At 47.7% G+C, this 19,680-nt stretch overlaps 1 protein-coding gene and 1 long non-coding RNA gene across 2 annotated transcripts in view; one reads left to right on the top strand and one right to left on the bottom strand.

The window, feature by feature from the left end:
* akap6 (A kinase (PRKA) anchor protein 6) overlaps positions 1–19,680 on the bottom strand; it is a 59,666-nt gene that overhangs the window by 38,888 nt on the left and 1,098 nt on the right. The window contains exons 2-4 of the mRNA XM_047051441.1: positions 10,554–10,987; positions 1,297–1,548; positions 4–860 (exon numbers count right to left, since the gene is read on the bottom strand). Of these exons, the coding sequence (XP_046907397.1) occupies positions 4–860; positions 1,297–1,548; positions 10,554–10,931 (1,487 nt within the window). The 5' untranslated portion in view covers positions 10,932–10,987. The remainder of the gene's footprint in view (positions 1–3; positions 861–1,296; positions 1,549–10,553; positions 10,988–19,680) is intronic.
* On the top strand, positions 5,710–6,311 carry LOC124462961. The gene is made up of 3 exons (XR_006955499.1): positions 5,710–5,730; positions 5,845–5,953; positions 6,162–6,311. It is a non-coding gene; the product is annotated as an uncharacterized LOC124462961 (long non-coding RNA).

Genomic DNA, 19,680 nt, shown 5'->3' with positions numbered 1-19,680 from the left:
CGCCCTGGGGGGCGGCCAGCCTCGGAGATGCTCCTCTGCAGGGGGAAAGGGGCTATGACCCCCCCGAGTTTGGGCCCCTCTCTGAGCCTCTGCTTTTGGCTCTTCTGCAGGTTCTTTCCATTCATAGCTTGCAGGCTCTCGTAGGATTGGCTGGCGTTTGCATTGGGGTACACACTGTCCAGCTCTAGCCAGAACTTAGAGCGATCCGGAGGATCCAAAAGGGAGGGGGTGCTCCGGCTCAGTTCGGCCTGGAACTGGAGGCCCGGAGGCAGGCTGGATCTGTGAAAGCTGCCCCCTGGGTGGGTGTAGTGGAGGTCCTCACCCTCCAGGTACATAGCCCTCTTGGGGGGAAGAGAGGGCTGGGTGGGGGACACTTCGCTGCTCACCCTCCCCTGGAGAGGACGCTTGGAGAGCGAACTCTCGCTCTGAGGCGTACTGCTACCGCAGTGCATTGTGGGCACGGACAGAGAGTTGTTGTCTTTTTCCACACAGGCGGGCGTGTCCTCACAGGCGCCAGGCTCCACCCTCTCTTTGGAGACGAGCCCCTGATTGGAGGACAGGTTCTCGGCGGCGATGGTGAGGAGGTTGACGCTCTGGAGGAGCTCTGGGAAGTCTCGCTGGAGCTCAGGGTAGGAACACCTCGTCTCCTGGGCCTGCGGACCCTCCTGTGACCCCTCCTGGGCCTGCGGACCCTCCTGTGACCCCTCCTGGGCCTGGCCTCGGGCCTCTGCGTCGTCACTGGGGCTGTAGTCACTCAGTTCGTAGGCAGTGATGCCACAGTCCAGAGAGAAGTAGTCCTGGCTGCACTTGATGGTCAGCTGACCACAGTCGTCCACCTCAGTCAGCGCGTCCAGGCGGGTCTGCAGACAAAGCAGAGCTTGTTCATGTTGAGACAAATTTGTTATTGAAATAGTGTCATCAACGTAGAGATGTTCACTTAGTGTTTTCAACTATCTTAAAGCTACTCACAACATGTCGTCATAAAGTCTGAAATTGGTCAAATAAAAGGGCAGTTCTTGTTTTTTTGTTTTGTTATCAAACACATAGTTGGATTCATTAACTTTTTTGTCCAAATCACACTTTTTATTTTTTTATGCTTTTTCAACCACATGTTATAAGGAAATAGTGTCTTTATAAATAACTTTTTTTATTTATTTATTTTTTTTGTTTTTCTTGTGTATTCCACAAGGTGGCGACAGTCTGTCGTGATGTGAACAATATGGTTTAGAAATCCCGCAGATGTTTGAGGGTGAGGTCGCCAAGCTGTGGTGCATTCTGGGTAATGTAGTTTCTAACCTGGTCATGGTCCTGAGAGAAGGCCTGCAGAATGTCGGTCTGCCTGGTGTAGTTGCCGTTGGAGTCCTGCAGCCCCTGCAGCAGCCTCTCCTTGAGCACCAGGACGGACACCCTCAGCTGGTGCCACAGGAGCTGAACACTGCGGATGTCAACAATGATGTTCACCGAGTAGGACAGCAGCTTCAGAGAGAACTCCGTCTCCAGCAGCGCGTGGATCTGCTCCACGTGGTCTGAGATGTCCTCACAGATGTCCTGGACACGTGCATGGACAATGGACAACACATACATTCATACACACACACACACACACACACACACACACAAGAAAAGGGGACAATTCAGCAAACAATTCAGCAAAAGTAATCAGTATGTGACAAAGGAAGTCACAGCAAAACCATATTTTTCCCTACAGTACACTAACCACTCACTTGAATCTACCATGAAATAGTTTTATTCCAATTCTATTTACTATCTCGTGGGTATCCAGGTCACAGGTTCAAATTTCCCCCTGTACGTCATTTGGGATGAAAGCGTCTGCTAAATGAATCCACAACTATTACTATTCCTCATCCAACTCATCAAACAACTCATGACTGTCCTGGCAGGTTCCCTTCAGTCCTGATGATCCTAACAGCAGCAACCACACCACAAACTGAAAGAACTTTAGCAGAGGGCCCTCGGCAGAAGCAGAACTGACACAGAGAGACAAACTCATCCTCTCATGTCGGAGACGTGAGTCAAACCCACATGGACTGTGTGCTTGATGACGCTTAGAGAAATGAACGAGATGAAGGCAGAATATGTAGCACGTAAGAGTCAAACAGTGTCCTTTGCTTTATTTTATGCAGGCCTCGATTTGAATCTGGTTATGGAAAGATCTGTGCTGTTCTACTGTACCAGTTCCAGCATGGCAGATCTGGTCATGGCTGGTCAACCTAGCCCCTTCCAGCCCCTCCACCACCCCTTCCAGCCCCTCCCAGCCCCTCCACCACCCCTCCCAGCCCCTTCCAGCCCCTCTCAGCCCCTCTCAGCGCCTCCCAGCCCCTCCACCACCCCTCCCAGCCCCTCCCAGCCCCTCCCAGCCCCTCCACCACCCCTCCCAGCCCCTCCCAGCCCCTCCCAGCCCCTCCACCAGCCCTCCCAGCCCCTCCACCACCCCTCCCAGCCCCTCCCAGCCCCTCCCAGCCCCTCCCAGCCCCTCCACCACCCCTCCCAGGCCCTCCCAGACCCTCCCAGCCCCTCTCAGCCCCTCTCAGCCCCTCTCAGGGCCTCTCAGCCACACAGCAGTTGACCAGCAGACCAATAAGGGAAGATACTTCACCCTCTTTCCTCAGGTCTGTCCAATCACGTTGCTTAATAAAGGACTACAGTAATATTCTGTATTTATGGAGCTGATGGTATACAGTATGTTCTATGAAATGTCTATGAAAGGTCTTACAGTAACAGGATAACTGTCCTAGGCTCTATCTGGTCCTAGCTGGCTGTCACCTTGACTACTGGCTCAAAGCCTGATCCAGAGACCAGTTATAATTTTAAGAGGAGGGGGTGGTGGTTGGGGGGGAGAGGCACAGGAAATGGGGGGGGGGGGGGAGACGTCGGGCTGGCCCGCCAGACAGGCAGACTGCTGGGCTAAAACCCTCTTCTGACTGTCCTGAAAAGTTCGCCCTGAAAAGCCCTGAGTCATCCTAGAAACCTGACCTACTTCCTCCTGTTCTGGGGGGGACACAACAGTCACCATCTCCCGGCCCTGGAATATCTGATTATAAAGCTGTCACTTGTTCTTCTTCCTTCGCCCAGACCAAACCCTACAGTCCTATTCTTCCTTCTTTAAGGAGGACAACAGCAGCTATACAGAAGTTGGAGGTTTTGACATTTTCAAAATGACAGCAGATGTTTTTCCACAGCCAACCAGTCCATTAGCAATTGACAAGGTCTGGAGAAATAATAATATTAATGATATTGCAGAAAGTCAGTCTCAGTACCAGGAATGTGATGTAGCAACATGTAATCCCTCCAGCCCTGATGGTGTTTGTGGTGTTATATTGTTGTCCCTGTGAAGACTGGAGCTCAAGTCAGCATGTGTTTAGTCAGGCATCCAGGCTTAGATGACCTTCCACCTTTCACCCCTCACCACCACCTTGCCTGTGGACAGTGACACACCAACACACACACACACAAACCAAGACACAATCACACACCAACACACAAACACACACACAAACAGTTGTGGGGAAGGACTTTCTCTCCTCAGAGGAACAGAGAGGGGCTTTGCAACAGTGATGGAGGCTTTCCATGAGAGTGAAAGTCACTCGTTACAGAACAGTCACACGAGGAGAGAGGCAGCACTGCTGTGTTTGGGTGTTCCGTGGTCTGTCAGAGCTTTTATATTACATTTGGCAACATGCACTCTGACCTGGCTGCAGTCTGGTGTGAGCAGGTTCATACCCTACAGCTTTCGAGTCATCTGACCGCAGCACGGAGCTTCTGATGAGCAGTACTGTGTTGCGGTGAGGCAGGACCAGCAGGACCACAACAGAACCACAAAAAGACCACAACAGGACCACAACAAGACCACCACGGAACAACAAGACGCGAAACGAATTAATCACACGGCGAGATTACAAGTAAAGTAAATGCAAACACGCGAATTCGCGCGCGTCTCTCGCTTGAGTTGAAAACTTTCTGCGAAAAATTCGCGTGACGCAGTGTCGCGAAGGTTTATCAATGTTGAGATGTCACTGACATTTTAGAATGAAGGGAGGGCAATAGTATTGTAGCTGTCTGTGAACATCCTCTGCTATACGACACAACTTCGTATTTGTTCAGAATAGTCATTTCGGACATAGTTGACGACGAAAAAAATAAACGGTCAGCTCCTAGCGATTCACGCAAGACACAGGACAACAACAGGACACAGTGTAGTCAGGGCAGGTGTTTATCCTTTGATATTCTGAATAATATCATCTGTAACTCTAAGTCAATTGTAATTAGCTATACTGGCAGTTGGACGCTTGGTTTCTTTTACTCGGTGAGAGAGTTCACTCCCTTCAGCACCAGTTGAGACAAATCAAATACACCTGCAGTAAATATCCAAAACACTAAAACTGTCTCCAGTCTTACAGGGTTACTGTACTTTAACCTTAAGCCCCCCTGCTACAGTCACTAAGGTGTCGTCATAACAACACACTAACAACAGAACACCTCTGGGAGGGTAGGCAGGATCTTGGCACGAGTACTTCCTGCTCCGCAAATAAACCCACTGGCATCCCTGAATGTAGGTCAAACACATAGCCGCGCAGCTCGTCTTTGACCCATCACACAGACACACATGCACACATACACACACTCACTCGCACAAGGCTAATAAACTCATCTGTCTGTGTAGCAGAGGAGCATGCTATTAGCCAAGGAACCGGTGACTAAGCAACAGTATATCTGAGTTGCTGTCATTGTATCCTGCAATAGCGATATCCTCATAACAGTCACCATATCATCTCCTACACAAGTCCTGGGCAGAAAGGCCAGGCTAACTAGTCATGTGCTGTACATAGACATTCAAGTGTTTGAATGTCACTTGAATGTCTAAACAAGCACATGTTATTTTAAACAAGTTTCTAAACAAGCACATGTTATTTTAACAGCTGTTTCTGGGTCTGTCACTGAACTGCATAGGCATGACAGGATTCTGATGGTGAAATAATTCACATACAGCACATACATACATGTACACACACACATGCACAAACTAAAACACATACACAAAAACACACATGCACACACTAAAATCCACACTCAAACACACACTGACACTAAAACCCACACACACACATTTGTTCATTGTAAGAATCTCACAGATCCATTCAACATACAACACTGAAAGTTCAAAACACGAAGTATTCTAAACAAACTGCCAGGACTGTGGCATGACCGACACATCCAGAAACCTTTCATTCAAACAAACTCTGACCAGAGCTGTTAGTCTTCTCCTTACCCGTCACAAAGATGAGAAACAAGGTTTAATTTCTCCACAGATTTCCAATCAGATGAGTGGGTTTGCAGCAAAGCTACAAGGCTAGCACTGTCACACAGTCCTGGTGTGTTGGTTAGACGTCTTGGTCTGCTCCGGTGTGCTTGGTCTCCCATGTGCTAGCTATGGTGGGTGGTGTCACTGCCCACCCCCCTTACCCCCCCCCCCCCCCCCCCCCCTTGACCTCTTTCTCATGGGAGGAGCTCCAGACAACATTTGGGGAGCTATTTTAGGCTGCAAACTCCCCCTCATGTAGACTCCTCTTCAAACCCCCCCACCCCTCATTCCTCCTCAGTTATCCCTCCTAGAGGCAGCTGAGGCAGGGCGACAGAGACTGTGGGGGAATCAGGCGGCAGAAGGGGGGGGGGCGTGGGGGGTGGTAGTCAAGGACATCTCCAGGGAAACCGGTCAGTATCTAATCTGATTTGATACGTGCCCTTGTTTGTTAAACCAGCTGTGATTAACGCTGGTAACTTTGTTGCATAACTTACAGTATAACTAACAGTAGGGTTGATCTGCAGGGGCCTCTCTCCCTCCCTGTGGGGGACATTCACAGTACTCTACTGTATGTGTATGCTGTGGTTCTGTTGTGAACCCCGTATGTCAGCTGTGCTCATGCTTCTGTATACGGTAAGCTGTCAGCCGGTCCAGACCCTACACAGTAACCTGACCCAGAGCAGAGAGAGGGGAGATCTCATAAAGCACTCCACACTCTGTCCCTGGTGTTGCAGTGAGAGAAGCTGCACACAGACACACAGGAGAGCAACGCTGCTCGGTGCCCTCCTGGTGGTTCAGGGGCATTACGTGTGTGTGTGTGTGTGTGTGTGTGTCCCAACAGTTCCTCGCTCTCACCCTTCACCTCCCCCCCAGTCTCACCCCACCCAGCTTGCTCTCCAAGCGTGGGTTGAGGATCTCCAGAGGAGAGGCGAGGAGGAGCGGAAAGGAGGAGAGGACTGCAGGCGGCAGAATTCCTGGGATTCTAGGCGTATCTGGGATGACATCAGTGATTATAAATGTGTTCAGACAGCTGATAGACACCACAGGCTCTCACACACACACACATACACACACACACATACACACACACATACAGTTATGGGGAAGTATAAATAAAGCTGGAGGAGCTTGAACTTGCGGCTGGGAGTGTGTGTGTGTGTGTGTCACCACTGCAACCCAGTCCCCAGCCCTCTCCACATTCTACATGCAGCTGTTACATGGTGGGGTGGGTGGGGCCTTAGTTGGGCGGGGAGGAGGGATGTAATACACTGATACATCTCTATGTTCTATACACGGGCATCTGTACCTACACGGGCCATACGAAAGTCATATTTATCTATTCAATACAGGAACAGTGATAGCCATGTCTACTTTTGTATTCTACTCAATTGTGGCTACTGTTAGCTCACACAATAACAGTAAAACAGTAGCGAGGCCGGGGGTGCAGCTAAGGTTAGCTGAGGTTGAGGGCGGCAGAGTGTCTGCTGTTCTCTGGTGCTAATAGAATATCCCTGCTATGACTGCATGTCAAGGGCAGGACACACACCCTCAGGCAGGCTAAATATAGAGGAGAGGAGAGGAGAGGAGAGGAGAGGAGAGGAGAGGAGAGGAGAGGAGAGGAGAGGAGAGGAGAGGAGAGGAGAGGAGAGGGGAGGAGAGGAGAGGGGAGGGGAGGAGAGGAGAGGGGAGGGGAGGAGAGGGGAGGGGAGGAGAGGGGAGGAGCCTAAAACAGAGTAGAGTAAAGCAGAGCAAAGTACAGTAGAGTACAATACAGTTTAGTAGACATTAGTCCTTATCAAGTACTCATCAATGATGCAAACGTTTTTTCTTCTAAATATTTGTTAAACGTTTAGAAACTTTTGCAAAACTGCATTTATACATACTACAGCCACAGCAAGAATTGTGTTAGCCCCACAATAAAACAAGCAAGAAAATTGTGTATTCTATGGTGTATGTATACACATTGAAATTCAGACATTGATTTGAGGCCCACAACTGTAGGGATTTCTTAAATAGTGTTGCAAATATCCTAGACCCATGTCAGAATGTCAAAATGCAAGAATTAACATTTTGGGACCGGTCAAGTTCAGTTTGGGATGGTTAATTTTGCACAGTTCGGGACAGTACTGGGACAGTGAGGAAAAAAGTCAGTTGCGAGCCCTGCGTACGCAGGACGTGGTGTGGATTATATGATTGTGTCTTTTCTACCAGCCTCAGAGTCAACACTGCAGAGCCAAGAACACACTGTGGCTCTCTGAAACAGCCTGAGGAAGTCACATCACAGATCTATAGTGGGAGTTTGCACCACTAGAGCATTCTGTAGCTACATCTACAGTCATGTCCTTCTCTGACTCTCTTTGGAGGAAATATTCTGTAGGAACATACATACTCACCACTAGAGGTCAGGGTAAGGCTAGGAACGGGTGTCTAGCTCTCAGTGATGTCAACACTAAGAGCCATGTTCTCCTAGCAAGTGGTACGTAGTCCAGCCAGGACACTGAGCAGGCCCAGACATGACATGTCTCTCTGAGTCACCCTCCTCACAGAACCACACTGAACCCCGGAACAAAGACACCATTCACCAATCAGAACCTGACCTGGGTCCCACTGCTCACATGACCACACACATAAACACACACGCATACACACGCACATACATTTACACTTACACACACACATACATATACATACACACACATACATACATACACATTCACACACATACACATACACTCCACAGCTGCAGAGCTCTGTCTGCATGAGGGCAGGGTGTTGCAAGGTGATTCTGTCTGCAGAGGGAGTGAGGGAAGGTTCCAGAGACAGGTCTCATCTGTTGACAGAGCTGTAGAGGTGACTGGGACAAGTCCAGGTAAGATGATGTCAGCTGTCTACTGAAGGAATGGAGGAGGTCATGTAGGCTATATACTGAAGTATCTATCTAGGACAGGACCAAACCAAGTCCCACCAGTGAAACACAGATTACCAATCAGAATAGGGAGGTTGTGACTTGAACCTCTTTCAGACTGTGTGCTGACTACGTGTGTGTGTGTCCGATAAGCTGTTCTCTAACCGGATCTCTTCTTGATTAAACACTGTGGAAGTATTCAACAGCATGTTTGTGTGTGCGTGTGCATCCATGTATGCGTGTGTGTGTGTGTGTTTGTGAGATGACTCAGCCTTTGGGGGGAGCGATTTCTCCGCTCTCCTCTTCACTTGCTCCCCGACACAGAACACAGGCCCTGGATCAGATTCCCTCCCTGTAACCCTAATCACAACCACTAGTGGGTGACTAGTCACTGACTCCAGACCAGCCTCTCCAGCAGTATCCTGCTCCCCAGGCCCCAGAGGCTGCATGTTTCATTCACATTCATCTGATTTTCTGCTCAGCCAGTCAGAGAAGCACAGACAGAGTCAGAGACAGATGTAGAGGCAGAGGCAGAAACAGAGGCAGATGCAGCAGAAACAGAGGCAGAGGTCTAAACAGAAGCAGAGTGCAGGAGCAGAGAGTAGACAGGGATGTTATTCTTAGACCACCACATCAGGGAGCAGCTCGCAGAAGCACTGAGTGGCTCAGTCCTAGATAGAACCCTGTGTGGGTCTGGTCGAAATAGAACCCTGTGTGGTTCTGTTCGAGATAGAACTCTGTGTGTTCTGTTCTGGATAGAACTCTGTGTGTTCTGTTCTAGATAGAACCCTGTGTGGGTCTGTTCTAGATAGAACTCTGTGTGTTCTGTTCTAGATAGAACCCTGTGTGGGTCTGTTCTAGATAGAACCCTATGTGGGTCTGTTCTAGATAAAACCCTGTGTGGGTCTGGTCCATGGAGACAGAGCAACCATGTAGAGTTGCCCCCAGCTGGTGTCCCAGCAGTGCGCCAGTCTGCTGTAATGCTTCATTACCCCAGCAGAGGGGGCAGCAGCCTGTATCTAACACTTCACAGCCTCAGGGCAAACACTGCACTCTACTGGAGGGCCAGCTACTTCTGTTACCCAGGCTGGAAACATAAGGGTGGCCTTGTGTCAGCCGGATGTACACCATAGCGGGTAGTGTCTTAAGCAAACTAGCACTACAAGGGAACAGCTTTGCAATGCATCCCGTGCATCGCTTGAATAAGTTGTTATGGACTGATAAACAAATACATGATCTATTCTGCACAGAACAGTCAGCCTGTCGTGTCAGTGAAAGGTCTAGCCAGACGGTGGGTCAAAGCTGGCAATGACGCAACTCTAAACTAAATCTCTGCAAACCATAAAACGAATGACAGTATGCGGCATCTGAAACAGTACTGCATGGGAGATTAGAGATTAGCAAAGTTAACAGAGAAGTTGATGTCGACACTGAAGGATGAGCAGAGCGGGATGATACAAATTGAAAAGTGGTATCTGATGATTTAACTACATAACCCTGGTTATGTAACCCTGGACTAGGTCACAGGGAGAAGTGAGGGCCTCTCATTATGTTATGATGCTCCAAATGGAATCCAGTTATGACACTGGCTCTGAGGTCGTTCATGCAAACACACACACACGCACTGTTCTGTACTGAAAATATACTACAGATAAACTATCGAATGTAGAAGATAATCAGAAGACATAATCAGAATACATCAGAAGTAGAGCATTTGACTGCAGATCATAATGTTGGTGGTTCAACTCCCCACCTGTTGGTCACTTTGGATAAAAGTGTCTGAATGACATTTGAGAAAAATATTTTCTTTCTTTTTTTATATTTAACTATATAATTACAACTGTACAGAACAATGGGACATGACAATAAAATAAATATTAAGGGAGAGTCATTTTAGCTAGCTGGTCTGGCCAAGATAATCTAGTCTTGTGATCAACATCAATTTCCTTGTTTAATCAGTGTTCTGATTGGCTTGTCATAATCCAGTGAGACTATTGGCTAGAAAACGGATCAATTCTCTCTTTCTACATCTTTGTCTTTTTTATTCTCTCTCTCTCTTTCTTTCTTTCCCCCTACTTCTCTCTGGGGAGGTGAATCTAGATCCCTGCTCTCTCCCTCACAGTTCTGAGTGTAGGAGTTTCAGCCTCGCTCGCTCACAGGCCCAGAGCAGCTCCAAGCCTGTTACAGCCATCCCATTACAACCAACCATCACCAGCACACATCAGTGGTCTTTACAGGGTAAGAAACCACACCCTGAATTGTGTGTGTGTGTGTGAGTGTATGTGCAAGTGTGTTTTGCATGAGTGTATGTGTGTGTGTTGTCCTTACCTTGAGCTGAACTAGGTGCACATCCACGTGCCTGTTCTGGGAGTCCAGGTGGACGGAGTGTGTGAGGTCACGGACCCTCTCTGAGGTGTTCCTCAGCCAGGTCTCGATCTCCGGCAGGTGAAGAACCACCTTCCAGTCCGCCCCCGTGTGCAGGGGAGGGGGCTTCCGAGACCTCTGCGAGGGGTCTCTCTCCCGGGGGGGCGAGTCCAGGCCAGGGCTGCCCTTGCTGGGCCCTGGAGCGAGGCCTGGAGAGGCTGTGGAGGAGGTATCCTCCAGGTCATGGGGGTCACCTGATGGGGGGTCCAGGGTGGGCGTAACTGAGGTGATCATGGGGGAGGGGGCCTCACTGGCGAGGGGAGAGGTGACAACCACGTTCATTGTCTAACACAACTGTCTCAGCTGCAGTACTAGGATGGATGGGTCCTCGAAATCAGCTGGAGAGGGGGAGGTAGAGGGAGGGAGAGGGAGGTAGAAGGAAGGAAAAAAGATACACGCCATTAATCAGTAACTGTGGTGAGACCACAGACAGGACACAGAGAGAGGGAGAGAGAGAGAGATGGACGAGAGGAATGAGTGAAAGAAGAAGCTCTGAAATCTTTCAGCCCAAAGTCACCAGCAACAAACAGACAGTCCACTGCTCACATTGAAGTTGACCTTGAAGCACAAAGCCCTTATCTGAGAAGAACAACAACTGGAACCAGTGGATGTGAGGAAGGAAAGAAAGACATAGGAGGAAAGGAGAGACATATTAATTAGTAAGACTAGAACAGCCAGATATGTTTAATTCATGAATAGAAAAGCCTAGTGGGTTATTACACATGCTAATCCACAAGCCGACCCTCTCATGCTGCGCTGAGGGAGAAACACCCAGCCTGTTCTGTATGACAGCTAATATTAGACTGGACATGATCACCCTGCACCTAGCAAGGTGTGTAGGGGGAAGGAAGGAGGGAGGGAGGGGAGAGAGAGAGTTGGGGTGGGGTGGGGTATTTCATTATGAACAGAGTGGGGTTGGGTGAGGTGGGGTGGGTGGTGCAGAGGGGGTTGTATTTCAGCTTCTTTCTAATTCTCTGTGATGACACCAAACCAGCCATCCCAACAGTCACATGTATCATACATGTATCATACGTGTTTTAATCAAAGACATGACAGACTGCAATACGGGAACCCAGGCTTCTCTCCGTAATTCCTGTTAAATCACAGACAGTGTTTAATCTGAGACCTAATCTTGCTTTAATAAAGATCATCTCCTCTTCTGTCATTCAAAACCTGGTCTAACCAACCAGAGAAGGATCTGGTCTCCGTTCAGATAACATTACTCTACAGTCAAAAGCCTAATGCTGTGCTAAGCTGCTATAACAAGCTTGCATAGCTAGACATGCTACTATGACACTCCAGCCCTGCTGGGCCTGACTCTCTGCCTCACTCTGCCTCCTTCTTCTAATGTCCTACTGTGACTCACAGCAGCCTCTAGGAAGGCTGGAGAAAACAAATCACACACACACACACACACACACACACAGCCTCTTTCTGATGTCTCTGTGAGAGGTGATGAGGGGGCGCTGTGTCTTTGGAAATCAATGGCAGGGCTGAGCAGAGCTTCCGGTTGGTTGATTATGCCGCCATTACGGTTACAGTCCTGCTCCACCAATAAGAGTGTAATGTTGGTGAGTGATGAGCCAATTAGATGACTGTATTACCTTGTGACCTTTCTATCTCATCAGGAAATATCACTCAGCTCCTCCTTCATTTGACAAAGCCTTCCACTGCTGATAAAGTAAGCTGGTGACACATATATCTATACTCACACACACACACACACTCACAAACAGCCAGACACGCCTAGACAGACAGAGCCAGAGCCAGACACAGAGACCTTGTACATATAAATCAGCCCAGCCCAGTTCCAGTCTCTGCTTGCACCTCCTCCTGAGTCCCTCTCTTCCTGCCCCCTCCCCCTCTCCATCCCTCACCTCCATCCCTCAGTCTCTCCGCTTACCTCTCTCCAGCTCGTGTATCTCTCTCTCTCACACACACACACACACACAGATGCAGACTGTCCAGTGTGTGGAAGTGCAGAGCCAGCGTTCTGCCCCAGGCCTGACAGCATTCAGCCCACCTGCCTTCCTGTCTCCTCACTCCCCTCTCTGCTCCAGCATGTGTGCACACACACACTGTCAGACATCCCCAGAAGGGCTAACACACATCGGAACCGAAACCTGATACACTCATCAGCAGCAGCATACACACATATAAAGAAAGCCCAACTATTCTATTTTCTCTACAAACAGCCCATGCACATTGTCTGGATAACAACAGCATCCTCAGACCCTGCTGTTTACACCTCCATGCTAGGTTTCTCTGCTCCACACACACATGTAGACACAAACACAGATGAGCAGGAACACCGGCAAAAACCCACTCAGTCCTGATAGGAACGTTAGCGCGGTTATGGACAACATGACACTGACATGCTAACGAGCTAGCTCTACTGTGTGATCAGATTCCTCCAGTAGCATACCTCAGAAACAGCTCCTAACATGGCAATTCCAGCACGCTAGCTCAGCACACTGGCTAATCCAGAACATTCCATACACGGGAAGGATATTTCCCATCAGGTCCGAGGTGATGCAGATGACTACAGTCCTTCTCTCCTCTCCTCTCTTCTCTGTGACAGAACGAGAGACAGACACAGCATTGCACTGGCGTCAGCTTGGCCATGTGTTTGTGTGTGTGAGTGTGTGTGAGTGATTGTGTGTGTGAGGAGAGAGAGAGAGAGAGAGAGAGAGAGAGAGAGAGAGAGAGAGAGAGAGAGAGAGAGAGAGGAGAGAGAGAGAGAGAGAGAGAGAGAGAGAGAGAGAGAGAGAGAGAGAGAGAGAGAGAGAGCAAAGCCACTCCCCTTTGGAATCAACGTCCTCGCTCTCCATCTCTCCTCCTTCTTACCAATGACTACAGCCACAGCTCCCATTAGAGGAGAGAAAAGAATGATAATGATGATGATGATGATGAGGTAGACTGATCCTTCCCAGCAGGAGAGAGAGCATCGAAGGAACTAAAATACTTTCTATAGTGACAGACGTGAACTGGGATCAGGTCTCTGTCTTTCTACAACCTACAGTCATAAAAGAGATCACCCCTTCCAATTCACATGGCCATAAGTCAGGAAGTGATGTAACCTGTCTTTGGACTACTTCCTATCCGAGGCGTGTCATTTCCTGTCAACAGTCCAGGGTGAGATCACCCTTCTAAAAAAATACCTCAAGCCTCACCCTGTGACGATGCCTAGCAGGGATGATGACCATCATCATAGAATTCCACAGACATTTCATGGAACTTCCAAAACAGAATACATTTGGCATTTATAAATGGTTATGTGATGTTCAATGTATTATTTAGTACCAGAAAGGAATTCTGATGTTTAGGTACGTACCCATGAGCAACATATATTAGGTATTAACCACGCTCGTAATGCATCACCTAACCTCATTAATGACAACACAATCAGTCTTCTGTTCCTACATGCCTGCTTCTCCCCATGTTCTGTTATGGTAACAAGCCTTCTGTTATAGTTGATAATGGGCCGAAGAGCTACATGGGTACATGCGGTACATGAACAGCACAACCACTCAAAAATGCCTCCCTCATCCTCACTATTCTCTCTGAGTCTTCGGCAAACTAACAAGCATGTGTGGTGATGCTGCAGAGTTTTAATGAGGCTTGATTAGTGCTGAGTAAATAGGCCATGCCTGTAGTCCCTCTGGCTAGCACAGCAAAGTCATGTTCCCTCAGGTCACACAGAGCAGTCAACTTCAACCAAACACCTGTACTAACACCCACATCCACACCCATACTAACACATCTGCACTAACAAACGCACACCTATCCCAAGACACACACCTTTACTAACACACACACGCATGTGTGCTAACACACACAGACGTTTTCTACCTCACTCATCATCACAAGCTCTGCTGAGCGGTTCAGAACAGTCTGAGGTCCTTGTGTGGGGGATCCTAGTCATTCCCAGACTGCACTGCAGATAAGACCCAGTTGTCAGGACCATGGCTATAAAGGCTTATATAATCTCCCTCTGCTGGATGAAGGCTCACCAGCAGGCAAGCCTCCACACGGTGGAGCATGGATACATGCAGCTTCCACAGCGAGCAGCTTAGTCTTAGCTGTTTCTGAAGCGGGACACAAATTCCATGGTGCAGCCTATAACAATCCAGGCTGCAGATATATATTTGCAAACATCACAATGTCATTCTACTGCACATTAAGGCGTTGCAGGCACACACAAACACACACAAACACACACACGCACACATGATGAGGGATTCATGTGGTAAGCCATGAGGGGGTATCCTACACCAGGCCACCATGTTGATGCAGGCTCCCTCCCTGCCCAGTGCCCAGATGATGTCACTCAGCATCAGCAGAAAGAGAGAGCACTTCCAGGAAGACACAGCTACAAATATTATACCACGCTGCTCTAACTACGTCTACGCCTTATTTCCACCCCAGCAATGACTCTCTGTGTGTGTGTGCGTGTGTGTGCATATGTGTCTGTGTGTTAGTGTGTGCGTCTGTGTCGTCAGCTACATAGTTAAGCGGGGCAAAGTGAGATAGTACAGCTTTAGCATTAGCTTGACAGATGCAGGTCCAGGGCCAGCTAGAGTGGGTTGGGGGTGACTGTACTATTACTGCCTGGGTTAAGCATATGCTACGGTTAGCCATATTAGCTTAGCCTCATATTGGAAGGAAGAGGATGTTTTATATCCGGGGAAGTAACAGGAACTTGACTAAGCAATGTTCATCAATGTCTCTAAATTTAACAATGTGAAACATTGTTTCAACAACGTTTGCTTTGACTGGATCTAGCATTAAGTGGTAATTACCGGAATGATAACAGGAAATGCGAAGGTACAGAATATCTAGAGCAGAGGTGTTGCTGCAGCAGTGGAACAATATGAGCATTGTCTGTCTCAGGGGGCAGAACCAGACCGGGAACACATGAATAATGCATGATCAGGAAGACAGAGAGCAAGAGAGAGGGATGGACAGAGAAACAGATCATAAAAAAAGAGAAAGTGTGCAGTGTAGTATGACTGTGTCTCCTTGTGACCTCTGGTCCTGTTTAGAAGAAGACAACCCACATGAAAGACACACCTCAAGGTCACACTTGGCACCAGTACAACCAGAGGGATTCTAGAACACTGCACCGTCTGAATGCACACATGGAGACACACACAAGGCCTTGAAGGTCTTGCTAGGCCTGAAGTTTGACAATTGATTCTTGAGACAGATTCTTGCTGGTGAACGGGGGGTTACGGTTAGGGTTGTAGAGGGCGATTCGATTTTCTCTTACTGCCTGGAGCAGACAGGGAGTTTGATTGTGTTCTCTCAGTTGTGTCAGCAGAGATAAGATAATTGAAATATGATCCTCTAAGGGTGAAACTGGCCTTTATTGAATAATAATGATCATCTGAATGTGTCCCCTTTTTCTATTTGAATATCAATAGTCTGTGTGTATAAAGGATTTATTTCAATAGAGCGGAGGCAAGGTGGGAAAAAGTGGGGGAAAGAGCGAGACAAATAGAGTGAGAAAGAATAAAAGAGAAAGAAAGGGGAAGAGAGAGAAACGATTTTGTCTTCCTCCATGCCCCCCCCTCCCCCCCACACACACAAACAAACTGCCACACCCAGCCAGCCAATACAGTCACAATTCACCCACACAATGAGACAGAGGCAGAAAGAAAGAGAAAAAGAGAGAGAGAAAGAGAAGTACAGATATAAAGTGAAGGAAAAGGGCGTCTCTCTGACCTTCATCACACCTCACACTCTGGTTTTGGCAGGACCAGCAGTTCTGGCGAACACACACATACACCCACACACACACACACACTCACACACACAGATCCTTCTGCTCTCTTCCCACTAGGCTATTCCAGGAGCTGTGTACTGAGCCTGAGCTCTCAGGGGAGCCAGGAGAACATCAATGTTGTGTCCAGATCAACCCAATATACTTCAGGCATGGGCTGGGCTAAACTACATGAGCTCGGCTGGGCTAAGTCAAACTAAATTGGCTGGACTAGGCTCGGCTAAAAAGGGTTAGGATAGGTTACTTGGGATGGGATGGACTAAGAAAGGTTAGCATGACCTGGGTTTAGATAGGTTAGCTGGGTTAGGTTGGTCTAAGGTAGGCTAGGCTGAGCTTGGTGGGTGGGGATGAGCTGGAATAGGCGTGATGTGGGTGGGGCGTGGCTAAACTGGCCTGGGAATGGTTAAATGAGATTGGCTGGGCTAGGCAGGTCTTGGTTAAATTCGATTAGTTTGCCTGAACTGGGTTAGGGTTAGGATGGCTGAAACAGGATGCTGGCATAACTGCAACCTGTCACAGGAAGTGTCGGATATGACGAAGTAAAGAGACTCCAGTAGGCGATGCTTCAGTGTTCAGTCACACCTCAACATTCAAGGAAGTGGCTCACTGGGACAAACGGACACACATCCATTCCCAACCTTTTCCACTTTGCGGCCCACTTGCAAAGCTCAAATATTTTTTGCAGCCCCCCAACAATACATCCGTTTACTTAATTCGTGCATATCACACATGTCTAACAACATTACGGGAGCCAAACGGGAGCGATCAAAGAAGACAAGGTGTCCATTCGCGCCACAGTAAGCACACATTGTAAAGAGAGCAGTAACCTACGTTACTTTATCCATTCCTACGGTTCCCTCCATATAACATTACTTTAAATTGCAAACTGCTATATTGGCTAAGTACAGGACAGTGATGATTATTTCCGTGATAAATAGGCCAGGTCTGGAACTTGTAGTGAAGTAATAAACGTGACTTTTAATAACCAGAAAAGGTTATCTTAACTAGCTATTATCAATTTAGCTATTGCTCTCTTAACCCTACACTCAGATTGTGCGGGTTCTCTCTTTTTTTCATGACTGATGAAACAGATATCTCTTTCCAGATTGTTGTTAAAAACGGGAGAAAAAAATACATATTACATTACGTTTTCCATAGGGGAAAAATATGACAGACCCATTATTTATGTGTAAACAATGACTAGCAATAAGATAATTGAGTACATTATAAAAATGTTAGCTAGCTAGCCAAGTTACGTTACTGCTCAAATCCGTTAGCTAGCTAGTAACCTGTAGATGTAATGCTCCCCCTGATAACTCTGACTAGGAAAGTGTCACATGCATGAAACTTACTCTGGTCAGTCATAGTAGTCTCCTCAGTGTACAGTAATAATCATTTGATGCTGGGATATACAAAACAGACAATAGAGGGGGAGCATTTCATTGCAGGCTTGTTGTATTCCTTCTTGCCACAAAATGCACCCCCTGTTAACTCTGACTAGGTAGGAAAGTGTTACATGCCTGAAACATACTCTGGTTACTCAAACTAGTCCCCTAAGTGTACAGTAAGAATCATTTGATAATGGGATAAACAGAACAGAGAGGGGGTGCTTTTTATGCTAGGCTTGTTTTATTCCTTCTTGCCACGAAATGCCCCCCTCCTGCTAACTGTGACTAGGAAAGTGTTACATGCCTGAAACTTACTCTGGTTACACATACTAGTCCCCTCAGTGCACAGTAAGAATCATTTGATGCTGGGATATACAGCACAGACATTAGAGGGGGGTGCATTTCATGGCAAGCTTGGCATGGCACCACTTTTTGATTCTGAGTGGTGGGGGTAATTGGCATTTTGGTCACAATGAATTAAAGGCAAAATATATCTTTATTTTTTTATAATAATTTACCAACAGTATATATAAATATTGTGATATTTATTTTTCATATTCTATTTTTCATTGGTTTTGCGGCACACATGCATTACCTTAACCGACCACTAGTGGGCCACAGCCAACAGGTTGGGAATCGCTGCTGTAGACAAACAGACACACACACACACACACACACACACACAAACAGACAAACACATACACTCAAATAGACACACACACACATGCACACATACACTACAGACACACACACATATAGACAAACATATGTACACACACACAGACAAACACATCTACATATGCATCTTTGCAATGTTTTGTGCCAAAGCTGTCAGTCTGACTCAGCCAATCAGCTAGCCAGTTAGCCAGTCAAAGTTCAATAATTCATTGCTGAGGGATAATGGCTGACACTGACACAGCGACAGGCTACTGGCTGGCCTGCTCTGCTTTGGCATGGCTGGAGGCCATCTTAGATTCAGAGAGATTCTAGTGTTGCCTCAGCTGGCAACATCAGTGATGAGCTGTCTGGGAGCAATAAGAGACGTGTTTATCTAATCACTGCTCTCTCTTTCTCCAAGCTTTCAATTAACCTTTAAGAACACGTTGCTATAATACTGTAGGTGTCCTTTAAAAAGGCTGGAGACAACAATAACAACAGCAACATAGAATCTATGATTTGCAAGTAAGCAGCTTCTCAGTGTTCAACATCCTACCCCTACCTCTCTCACACACACTCACCTATTCCCAGCATAATTCCTATCACCTTTGAGAGAAGAAAGGGAAGAGGAGGGACCAATAAACACAGGGGACCAGCTGGTTACATCTGACACCATCTCCTTTCCCCTTCTTCTTTCTCATCCCTCTCTTTCTCTCCACTACTCCTCCCTCTTTCGTCTTGTTCCCCTTTCCCTTTCATCTCTCTAGCTCTCCCTCTCTCTCCTATCAACCTCTTCTCCCTGCTACCTCTTCTCTCTTCTCCTCGTCTTCCTCTTCCTCTGTTCCTTTAACAGCCTGAGAAACAGAGATTAAATGGAAGCAGCAATAGTAACATCCTGAAGGAATGCACACAGACAGATTCCCACCCAAACAGACAGGTGATAGTACAATATACATCAGGCTGAACGATCAGCCTGAACCATAAACAGCCTCTCCCTGAGAGAAGAAAAGCTAGCCCCCGACCCCACCCTCACCCCTTTCGCTTCCTGCCTCCCTCGCTCTCTCTCTCTCTCTATTTCCATCACTAACACACTTACCCCCTCTCTCTTTCCATCACTAAGACAATAATACCCTCTTTCTCACACACTGCCATAATAAAAGCACATTGTCAGACTCCTCCCTGAAATGGATATAGCTGAGTA

The sequence above is a fragment of the Hypomesus transpacificus genome, chromosome 3, assembly GCF_021917145.1.
Source record: "Hypomesus transpacificus isolate Combined female chromosome 3, fHypTra1, whole genome shotgun sequence".
NCBI lineage: Eukaryota > Metazoa > Chordata > Actinopteri > Osmeriformes > Osmeridae > Hypomesus > Hypomesus transpacificus.
The sequence above is the reverse complement of the archived record's forward strand: the minus strand, read 5'-3'. Positions and strand labels throughout refer to the sequence as shown.